The sequence below is a fragment of the Ochotona curzoniae genome, unplaced genomic scaffold, assembly GCF_017591425.1.
Source record: "Ochotona curzoniae isolate NIBS_2020 unplaced genomic scaffold, NIBS_Ocur_1.0 contig_1976, whole genome shotgun sequence".
Taxonomy (NCBI): domain Eukaryota; kingdom Metazoa; phylum Chordata; class Mammalia; order Lagomorpha; family Ochotonidae; genus Ochotona; species Ochotona curzoniae.
In genome coordinates, this window is record NW_024465279.1 from 2,123,738 (window position 1) to 2,135,775 (window position 12,038).

Consider the following 12,038-nt stretch of genomic DNA (forward strand, 5'->3'; position numbering starts at 1 on the left):
CTCACCCCAGACCTGAGCCAAATATATGCCAGTGGGCACTATAACCTGGCTTGTCTGTGCTGCTCCCCGTTGGGACCACCTGGACAGGGCTCCTGGGCCTCTGAGGCTCCACCTCGGGGAGATTTGACCCTGGCCACTGGCGGGGGGCAACAGGGTTGGTTCTTCTCTCCCTTCTCGCTTTCTGCAAGCCACTTCAGATCAAGAGCAGGAAGCTCTCCTGGTTCCTCAATACACCGTATCTGTACTGCTCCAAAGTCTCAGGTCCAGTCCAAGAGTGGAAGCCAGCAGTCGGAACTCCCGCCGCTCATTTCCATGCTTTCCCAAAGCTGCTGTGACCACCTCCACACCCCGCTGACCCTGGAACTGTCAGAATGACCCAGCCCCGCCCCACTTTTCAACCCTGAGAGATTAAAAGGGGGAACGTTGCAATTATTAGATTTCCCATGCCAGGCCCCACAGAAATCTAACCTCTGGTCCAGTCTTTGACAAAAAATATATTGCACAACTGTTGTGCCCAGGCTTAATTCCAGGCAGCAGTAATGCAGACAGCAAAGTGCCCTCATTTGGATGGGGACTATATAATAAATAGGTACAGTACAAAAAAATGGGAGAGGTTGTGTCCTGACAGAGGAGTTCCCCAAGCTCCTCCGTCAAAACCTCCCTCCCTGGCACATGTGCTGGCCTGGTACCTTACTCCTCCACACACTCAAGATCCATGCCAACTGTAGTTCTCCAGGCCTGGTCTGCCAGCACACCATGGCAGTGTGCTGACCTGGGGCTCTCCCCTACCCTCTCTTCACCTTGCCTGGGACCAAGCACATGGGGAAATCCCCAGGTTTGCTCCACCTTCCTAGAGGTGAACTCCTTGGTCTCCACATGCCCCACTTGCGCTATACCCCAACCCTCCCCAACCCCCAAGCCCGTATCCTTAGCCCCCCACAGGCCGCTGCTGCCCCCGGCCACCTGACAGGTGTGAGAATGGCTGTGGTCATACCACAGTTTGTTTATCCAGTCCTCTTTCAATGAACATTTAGGTTGTTTCCATAGTTTTGCTATTGTTGTAGGGTTGCAGGTTGCTTTCTCATATATAGGTATCCCAGGAGAATTGCTCGGTCATATGATGAATTTTGTTGCCTGAGTATTCTCCACACTGAGTGACTTCCTGAGTGGCTACACCCACAGTTTACACTCCCAGCAAGTGGAGTACCTTTTCCCCCACATCCTCACCAACAGTTGTTAATAGATTTTTGTATGTGGACAGTTCTCACTGGGGCTAGGTGGTTCCCTCTTTTGTACCCACTAGTCCATGCTCTGTGGAAGAATTCCAGGCTTTCCCTAAGACCTGAGACTCTGTCCAGGCACTCTCGCTGTTGATTCTCTGGACCTCTTGTCCATCAGCTCAGCTGTGGCTGCTGAATTGGCCTGGCTCTGCATGCATGCAGAACAGTGGAAACTGTTTCCCGGCCATACAAAAGCTCACTCACAGGGCTCACCTCACTGATTGCCCTGTCTCAGGGTTCAGTGTGCTGCACTAATAGTGTCTGATTGGCTGTTTCATAATTTCGGCTGAATTTTTCAGTTAGAAGGGTAAATCTAGTGTGCTGCTTTGTCTTAGCCACAACTGAGAGTGTGTTGTATGGTATATGCGTGTGTATGAGTGTACTTTTTATATATATATGTATTTGAAAGGCAGAGTGGGCTGGGCCCAGAAGCGTGGCCTAGTGGCTAAAGTCCTTGCCACTATTCAGTCCGATTTTGTTTTGCTAAGGGGATGTATAGTAACTGTGTAATGGAGACTATCATATCTAACACATGTAACTTCATGGTGTTGCAAATTTCGTTTTTTCTTCCTGTTGTTGATTTTGCATTGTGGCTTTTCATTTAAGGGGATGTATAGTAACTGTGTAATGGAGACTGTCATATCCAGATGTGAGGATACAATGCAGTCTGCATCTCTACTTCCAAACAAAGATGGACTCCCAATGAAACTGTTGACTGTATCCTCACAATAGGATGCTGGACTCTCTGCTGTTGTCCATGCCCACAATGATGGACTTATGACTATTTATGAAGAACTATACTATAGTAATAATATAGGGGAACTCAATGGGTAGTTGGGGAGGGATCATGAAGAGGGGGTAAGGGAAATCCCAGGCCTATGAAACTGTATCATAAAATGAGGATAATAATTTAGAAAGTCGTTTACACACACACACACACACACACACACACACACACACACACACACACACACAAGCCTCTAAGTATGTTAGCCAAAGTCAGCCATAAGTGAGAAAAGATGATTGCATTCAGCCTCCGCATTTCACGTTTTAATTTCCTCAAGTCACTAATTCATTTTTCCAGTTGTTGTTTCAAGTGCTGTTCTGGATATCTCATTAGAACTTACAAACATTGTACAGTAAAGTGTTTCTAGAAATCATTTTTTAGTTCCTGCTGCAGGAATTGTCTTCTGTGGTATTGACATTAGGCTAGTAATTTGTATACCATTTTATCTTCATTGTGATCTTTTTGATCAAGATTGTGCATGTATTGTGTTATTTATGTATATGTATATTGTGTTTATTTTAAAATTATGCTTCTTTCAAAGTGGAAATAGTTTTGGTAATCATGGACCATGATATTCAAGAATTTGTAGGGGGCACGGACGGTTCCCTAGCGGCTAAAGTCCTCACCTTGAACACACCAGGATCCCATATGGGCACCAGTTCTAATCCCAGCGGCTCCACTTCCCATCCAGCTCCCTGCTTGTGGCCTGGGAGGGCAGTCGAGGATGGCCCAAAGCCTTGGGACCCTGCACCCAACGTGGGAGACCTGGAGGAACTTCCTGGCTCCTGGCTTCAGATCGGCGCATCTCCAGCCGTTGTGGTCACTTGGGGAGTGAATCATCGGATGGAAGATCTTCCTTTCTGTCTCTCTTCCTCTCTATGTATCTCTGACTTTGCAATAAAAATAAATACATCTTAAAAATGAAGAATTTGTAGGGTTACAAGTTGGTGTCCTGAAGCCAGAGCTTTTACTCATTTGGCCTGCCAACTCTCTGAGATACATTCTTTGCTGCTTCTGTATGCACCACCTATTTCCTGAATTCCAAGTGCACAGATCAGAATTTTCAGTATTTCTGCTTTTTGGGTGATATGCCTCTATTGATTCCCAGCCTAATTAAGGAGTTTATTTGCAGCTTCTCTGAATCTAAGTGTCGCATGCAAGGCAGAAACACCACATTTGTAGTTCCAAATGTGTATAACTGCTTTAGATATTTCTGAATTCTTTTCATTATCTACAATGTACACGGTGTATGTTATCTTTTTAAAAAACATTTTTCTGTTGAAGGAATCGAAATAGAAACTCAATATTAGTAGCTGTAAGAAAGTCAGCAAATATTTTAATTTGGAAAAATGTAACAAGGTCTTTAATGTGAATAAAGGAATTCTAAAGTACAATGGTTGAAACTAAGTATTTAGTATGGTAAGGACACAAAGCATCCCCGTGCTGACGCTCTCCTCACTGAAATACTTGAAATTTGCACTCATTGAGAATGAACATGAGCCAACTAAAATGTCATTTATTTGTGGCTCTGTTCAGTGGCATTTGGGTACTATGTGTAAGTAGCTTATGCTATTAAAGATAAATGCTGTTGATTTTATTCACAAAGTTGATTAGCTTCTTTTGTATTAATGGAAACATAATTTTCATTTTTTTTTTTTAGGTCAACATCAGAAGTTAGCACTCACACACATACCAGCAAGTAAGTATATTAGAAAGTCTTTTTACGATGAGAATCAACTAATAATTCACAATCAGATTCTAAATCTTTTTTTTAAAAAAAGATTGCTGTTCACACTCAGAGGGAATGTCAGGTAGATCTTCCACCTACCGTTCCACAACAGCCAGCACTGCGCCAGGCAGGAGCCAGGCTCCAGGGGCATCCTCTGCATCTCTCATAGAGATGGCAGGGTGCAGACACTCGATTTATCCTCCACTGCTTTCCCCAGGAGATTAGCAGCAAGCTCTGCTAGAAGTGGAACAAGCAGGACACGAACCAGCATCTGTATGGATGCCAACATCACAAGGGGGCATCTTTACCTGCTACAGACACCACACGGCCTCAGTTCCTAAATATTTTTGATGACCTTAGTTGATAACATAATGCAGATTACTTATACATGGTAGTTTGGATTCTATAGATTACTTACACATGGTAGTTTGGATTCTAATAAACAAGTGTTTCTTCCTTTAATAACTTTATTAAAAGTCTGTCTGATAAAATGAGAAATAGCTGCCTCAAAAAGGAGCTAATGCATGTACAATCAGTGAAGAAAAGGAATAGAATGTTAGCCAACTTGGGTTACACAAGTCCAGTGCTTGGGTAAGCAAGAAAAAGAATCCTGAAGTTTCATTGATTGTGGTAGAAATCATGAGCCCAAATCTGTAAATTTCTCTAACAGCTTTGGACTGAGGAGAACTAAGTCTTCGGTTCTTTTTATCTCCACTAAATTGCATTGCGTCTCCCATTGTTTATTTCTTTTTTAATAATAAAAATGTACATTTTTTATGGAGAAGAGTGATAATTAAACATGCATTTAGGGTAAACTGATCAAAATAGGAAATTAGAATAAAAGCCTGGTGTTTCCTTGCTCTCTCATTATGCTTGGTGCTAGTTGTTCAATGCAGTGTGTAGTGTATTCAACTGCAGTAGCTCCACAGCCCATGTGGAACACTGGAGATAATTATGTATCTGTAACATGTTTGGTACTTTTTATCCAGGATCATTCTACACTCTTCCCAGTCTCCAATAATCGCTATTATTATGTCGTATTTACTATTGAGAACATGTGGCATTATCTTTCTGTTGTCTGCTAATTTCAGTTAGTAAAATGACCCACAGTTCTGTACAGTTTCCTGCAAATGACAGCAATTCATTTTTATGAATGAATAATATTAGTGTATGTACATCATGTTTATTTACTTATCCGTTCATCTGCTATGGACATCTGGGCTGATTGTATGGATTGGCCATCCTGAGGTTTAGCAATGACATATGAAGTTCATTTTTGTCTGCCTTAGACCCAGGAGTGGAATAGCTAGGTCACGTGGTAGTTCTACATTTAGCGTGTTGTGGACACAGTGCTGTACTGATGTGCATTCCCACCAAGGGGTTGTGGGATTCTCTTTGCCCCATGTTCCTGGAGGTCTCCTTTTATTTGGGAGTAGAGATGTTGGTCTTGTATATTTTTTAATGCTATGGAACTTGAAAACCTTCATCAGACACTCAAATCCAGCATACATTTTGTGCTAGCAAATACTCAGGAGAAAAAACAAGCCTGACTTTCTGCTCTGCGCCCTGGTTGGGAGTGTGGTAATTATACCTGACAGGCTCGGAATATTGGTCAATAGATTGTACTTACTTGAGTATCCTAATTGAGGGGTTTTGAAAAAAAGTACTGGGTATTGGTAATTAGTGTTATTCAAGAGGTACTACATGTTATAAGACTGTCAAGTACTCCTTCATATGGACATCATTAATTGTTACTTTTAATTAAAAGGCATTATTTTTACTCTCATTTTGATCCAGATCAGAAAGCAGCAGCCACAAAGTTACTAGCAAGTAAGTACATAGGAGATATTTCTTACAATCAATATTTGTTAAAAAATCAAAAACAGAATTAACAGCTAAGAATTAATTGTGTAATTCAAATAATCAAATTATACGTCTAAAAATAACTTATTGGAATCTGCCTACCTACATAAATCACTCCTGTCATTTGCTTAATGATGTGCTTTGAGTTTTTTTTTTTTTGGAAAATAATGGGATAAATGATTGGTGAAATGTTTCAAGTGCTGATTCACAAACACAATATTTCTATAATTTTGTCCTGGAGCACACAAATGAAAATTGACATCTTTACATGTAAAAACTCAACATATGTACTCATGAACCACTGAGTTACGCATGTCCCAGTGAGTTGGAGACAATCTGCATAAGGAAAATCCCTTTAAGGGCTTAAGAATTTGACACGTTCCCTAGGTGCCCCAACTTGCAACAGAGTATTCACTTAGTCTACTACCATTAGCTGAAAGAAGAATGTCTCTACAAATAATCTAAATAGTTGTTTTGCTTATCAACCTCAACAGTGCTGGGTTTTTTTGTCTTTTTGCCATCATAAAATATTTTGTAGTTTTCACCTCTGGGTTTCTAAGTTACAATCCTTATTTATGTGTATAACAGATTAGTGATTTTCGACAGCATTTCTCCAATTGCATGGCAGTAGCTCTCTGGTCTCAAGAGTTTTCCATGAAGTGACTATCAAATACTTGGCATGGCATATTCTTTGACCCATGAAACTGCTTCCATCTTTCAAAAGCTACAGGTTTGGCTCTGGCAAGGGATGATCTGTGAGTTAGGATCAACTGGAGTGGACTGGATATCCTCTAACCTGTATGGCAGAACAAGCTTCTCTTCTTTAACAAGTGTTCCTTCAAGTGCCATATGGGGCTTCCAGATTTGTGCTGTGGGGAACCCAGAAATGGTTCAGCCTGATGGAAAAGTTGCTTGAACATACAAATTTGTGTTGGAGGCCTAGAACAGGGATATGATATTGTGATAGAAACAAACAAATCTATATTTTAGTTTGCAGTCCCTGAATTTGCATTCTAATGGTTCCAGGAATGGTCCATTTTGAAACAAAGATGGCTCCTCAGGAAAAGCTTGCTCTTGGCTGACTCACCAAGAGTTACCACGAAGTTCAGGCTTATCTGCCTACCATGGGGTAAACACAAGGATGACATATTGAAGCAAAGCAAGCGAGTTTATCTGTAGCACTAATAAGTTGAGGCGTTGAAAGGATTGGTGTCCCAAAGAAGCCTTCTTGTTTGTTCCTTTGTAACTAGCAATTTTTAGGTACTAGTGGCAGAAAATGAAGAAGACAAGGCAACGACTGAGGAAACTCTGTAGACACCTGTATTTACAGCCAGCCAGGGTCCCAAAAGGGTAATGCGCGTGGCCAGTTCAATTTAGATATATGGTCTGCTCTAGCTACTCCTGGACAGCCTTATCAAAGCAATTATTTCTGGGCATAATTCCTTGTCTTCTCAGTGGAGGCAAGCCTGGGTGAGGGCTTCCCTGCAGAAACCTCCAGCTGCAAGTGGAATTGTCCTGGTGACAGATATGTATGCATGCAGGGCTGACCCAAAGGTGGAAGATAGCAAAGGAGACAGTGGCAACAGGAAGGGACAGCTGTCATTCTTTTGTACTGTTTCACGTCTAACTTTCAAACATGTCCATGTCTTCAACTACTTCCCCGGGGGGTGGGGGGAGAGTAACTAGAACCTCAACTTTAACTCCCCCTTTGCGTCTGAGCTTATAGTTTTTTTATGCTTAAAAACTATGGCTGTTAATTGGAGTTTTCTGTTAAATTACATGCCATTTTAATCAGTTTTGTTGTATTGTATTTAATAGAAGGTGACGGTTATTCTGTCAGTAAGTCGTGCAGATTTTGCTGAAGTAAATAAAAGTTTAAAGTTGTATATCATCAAAGAAAGCTAATTTTAACCTTAAGGGCCAGAATTAGGAACTTAGAGTCAAATTTACATGTTGTGTTTAATAGCGATAAGAAAAAAACACACACACACACACACTTTTGTCTTGATTTTCTTCTCCACTGGAGAACTTTAATTTTGTATCTTATATTTTACTTGGTATTTGAGTATACAACATTACTGGCATGTCAGAAATGTTAAAAGAGCTAATTTTGGTACAAAATCTTATGTTCTTTATTCTAAAAGTAGGCAGGTTTTATCATAGTAACTTTTACACATTATGTTTTTTTAGGTCCAAGTCAGAGGATAGTACTCAAGAGGAAGTCAGCAGGTAAAATAACTTGTAAATAAATATACTGAAAAACAAAAAATGAAAAAGTTGAGAATTCACAAATATGTATGCTCAAGAATTTTTGAATAGTCACAATTTGTAAAAGAGTGTAATCATATTGCTCATATTTCTGATTCTAGGAATTAATATCCATTATTTAAAACTTTCTTCTTCAGCTGACTAAATTGTATTAATTGGTCACGTTTGTGATGAGACAGGAAAACTTAATGAGACAAGATGTTTATAAATGAATCCATAAACTGATTGTTTTTTCCCCATTAATGGCAACATTCCTAAAGGAAAATGGTGTTTGGTGTGGGTTGCATTTAGACCTGTAAACCAGACGTGAATCAATGAGCCCCCCGCTCCCCTACTTGGGAGAAGTTTATATGAGACAATATCATAAGCACCCTAACATCCATCATTTCCCACAGACCATCAGGAGTCCACAGTTGGGTTTACGAGGATGTTCTGGTTTCTCTTTCGGTTCCCTGCGTTCCACAGTTAATAGCTTTGTGGTCCTTCCGAAGTGATCAGTCACGTATCTGCTCATCTACTGTAAGGTTTTCATGTGTCATCTGGTACATTTCTCTTTTTTTCTTGAAGCAACTTCCAGTTACTTTCGATCCAGTTCTCCTCCAGAATATGTTTTAATAGCCACAAGGCAATTCTGGGCTGCACTAGACTATACAGTGTCTCTCCTTCCTGGCAGAAGTCGGATGCTACAGAGCTTCTACGCTGTATACACTCTCTCTGTTGTTCCTGAATCTCTCTTGACATAGACTTCAATTGCTTTCTAGAAACCCTGCACAGGAATAAAAGCTGATTTTGTTTTTTGGCCTCTTGTCTCTGTCACTGTCCCCAGGGAAGTTGTGGTACAGCGTTCCAGCCATGCAGAGTTCTCTCAACATTTCACTCACACAGGGGCATTTATATTCCAAAAGAACCTTGGTATAATGGCCCTGTTTATTTTGTTCCTCAGTTTATGGGTGGTAGTCTGCATGAGAAATGCTCATAAAGCATCACTCTTGAGTTTCACATATGTGTGTTAATAGTCCAGGAACTCCGCTTGTCCCCTCACATGATCTCTGTCATAGACTGTGACACCCACAGCATCATCACCATCTACAAGTTGTTGGTGTTCATCTGCACTGATGAATAGGTAAAGATCTCAGCTGTGGGACAGTATCCACATCGTTCGAAGAATATAATTTAGAGTGCTATCCCATTGGTCTATCTTTTTTTCTTTTCGCAGACAGAAAAGCATGCTTGCATTATTCTTTCATTTAAATGTAGTTGGCTAAACAGATACAGTGCTTTAGTATCCCACCATTGGTTGTGTTTTCTTGTGTATTGTTTTTTTTTTAAATATGTCTGCTTTCGAAATTCAGTGTTTCGGAAATACAGAGATGGAGAGGTAGAGAGAGAGAGAGAGAGAGAGAGAGAGAGAGAGAGAGAATATCTTCCATCCTTTTCAGTTTTACTCCTCAGTTGGTCACAATAGTGGCTAGGGTTCAGCCAAGCTAAATTCAGGATCCAGGAGTTTCTTCCATGTCTTCCCTGTAGGTGAAGGGGCCCAAGCATGTATGTCATTTTATGCTGCCTTTTCCATGCTGTTACCAGGGAGATTTGTTAGAAATGAAGTAGCTAGGACATGAATTGTGCCTACATGGGACGCTGGCATTGCAGGGGGTGGATTTACCTGCTATGCCTCAATTCTGGCCTCTGTTCTTTTTGAAAAAGTATTTTTTTAAAAAAAATTATTTATATTTATTGGAAAAGCAGATTACAGAGAGAAGGAGAGATAGAAAAATCGTTCACCTGCTGGCTCACTCCCCAAACGTGTATAAGTGGCTGGGGTTGGGTCAATTAAAAGCCAGGAGCAAGGAACTTCCTCTGGGTCTCCCACATGAGTGTAGGGTCCCAAAGCCTTAGGCTGTTCTCTGTTGCTTTCCCAGGGCATAAGGAGGGAACTGGATGGGAAGTGGAGCATCTGGGACACAAACTGAGTCCCATATGTGATGCCAATACTCAAACGTGTGGAGGATTAGCCAATTGAACCAATGTACTTACCTCCTTGAATATGTATTTCTTATATTGTTTTCTGTTGTAAAGACAGTGGGAAATGTTGGTAGCCAATTTCCTTGGCAGACACAACAAAGATTTTCTTAAAGACAGAGATCTTCATAGGAGGACACAGAAATCTGTATAAATAAATTTCCTTATTGCTTTTGGGGAGAAGAGCTATAATAAAAAGAGAGTGCTTCTTGAAAAAGCAGTCACAATTTCTGAAGATGCAATGTAACAAAGGTATGAAGATCAGACAATCATTGATTTCTCTTATTAATCTTAATATGTGTTTTCAATGGAAATGATCGTTTTTAAAAATGATTTGTTTTTATTGGAAAGTCAGATATATAGACAGGGGGAGAGATAGAGGGAAAGATCTGTCCATTGATTCACTCCCCAAGTATCCACAATGGCTGGAGCTGCTCTGATCTGAAGCCAGGAGCCCAGAGCCTCTTCCAGGTCTTTCATGCGGGTGCAGGGTCCCAAGGATTTGGGCCATCCTCAACTGCTTTCTCAGGCCACAAGCAAGGAGCTGGATGGAAATGATTCTTGACTGATTTTTCTTTAAATCATTCTTTTTGTTTTCTCCCAGAATACTGGGGATTAGAAATAAGGCTTGTGAAAATAGAAAGAGATGCCTTATAATTTTATTTTGACTTTTGGTAGTCAGTGTAAAAATAGAAAGAGAAAGAAATTATTGTACTAAATAAACACAACTGTGCTTGTATTGAATCAACTGTATCAAATCAATCTGAAAGTGTGATGTCTTTATTTCCTCAGGTCAGACATACAGGAAAGCACCCAAACTAGTAGTAGTAGGTGAGTGTGTCAGCCGTGATCTTAAAATACACACGCATTTGAATTTAAGATGAAATTATTAGGCTACACTTAATTCTTCAATATTGGTTGAGCAAATGTATTGGTGAAATATTATATCAATAAATGATTATGACTTTTTATTAACTTTAAAAGAATGGATATTTAAATCATAGTACTTTCATTAAATGTAATATAGTTTATGGTAAACTTTCTCCTGTTAATAGAGTAAAATTAGAGTTAAATCTAATGTAAGTCCAATAAATTAGCTTATAAAATAAACCCATAAACTATAGCAGGAAAATACTTCAGGTAAATTATTTTTCAACAGTCAAAAATCTGTTGATAACTGAAAACCAAAAAAAAAAAAAAATTGAACCTTAGGTATGAAAAAGTGAAATATTGTCATTTAAAAATTGATTAATATTCATGGAATTTTATGTGAAGGGTATTTTATCATTGTTAATGCTTCCAATTACAAAACGATAGTTCCCTGAAGTCTTGGTGATGAGATTTTTTCACTAAGTAGCACCCCAACTGTGTACCTTGAACATATGTTTTTTTCTCTCTCTCTTTCACAGTAACTAGTAATTCCTTCAAAAGACAATGACAATATCAAGGGCCTCACTGAGAAATGAAAATGCAGCCATTCTGGACCTGGTACAGCGGAAGGAAACAATAAACCGAGTGCGGAACAACTTGTATGCCAACATGTCTGTTTTTCTTTTCCACTTACTCCAACTCAGAATTCAATCCCTGGGGCAACACTTCAGCTGTGTCAGGATCGTTCTTTCTCTTCCTTTTATCTTCCCTTCTTTTCTTTTCTTTTCCCTTCTTTTCTTTTCTTTTCTTCTCTTCTCTTTTCTTCTCTTTTCTTCTCTTTTCTTCTCTTTTCTTCTCTTCTCTTCTCTTCTCTTCTCTTCTCTTCTCTTCTCTTCTCTTTTTTCTCTTTTTTCTTCTCCCTTCCCTTGCTCTTTCATTCCTTTTTTTTGGGGGGGGGGGGAAATTCATGTATTTTTATTTGAAAGACATTTTTGATAGAGAAATATGGAGAGGTAAAGAAAGTCTTCCACCCCTGGGCTGCAGTGGCTAGAGCTGAGCTGATCTGAAGTTGGGATCCAGGAGCTTCCTCTGGGTCTTCCACATGAGTTCAAGGGCCCACAGACTTGAGCCATGCTCTGCTACTTTCCCAGGTCATGAGCAGAGAGCTGGCATGAAAGTGGAGCAGCTGGCATGTAACCTGGCATCCATATGGGATGCAGGT

At 40.1% G+C, this 12,038-nt stretch overlaps 1 protein-coding gene across 1 annotated transcript in view; it reads left to right on the forward strand.

Moving 5' to 3' along the window:
* The window catches only part of LOC121149878 (disintegrin and metalloproteinase domain-containing protein 32-like), a 92,243-nt gene extending 80,780 nt beyond the window's left edge, over positions 1-11,463 (forward strand). Inside the window, exons 20-24 of the mRNA XM_040970540.1 lie at positions 3,728-3,766; positions 5,594-5,626; positions 7,850-7,888; positions 10,739-10,777; positions 11,356-11,463. Of these exons, the coding sequence (XP_040826474.1) occupies positions 3,728-3,766; positions 5,594-5,626; positions 7,850-7,888; positions 10,739-10,777; positions 11,356-11,362 (157 nt within the window). The 3' untranslated portion in view covers positions 11,363-11,463. The remainder of the gene's footprint in view (positions 1-3,727; positions 3,767-5,593; positions 5,627-7,849; positions 7,889-10,738; positions 10,778-11,355) is intronic.
* The last annotated feature ends 575 nt before the right edge of the window (positions 11,464-12,038 follow it).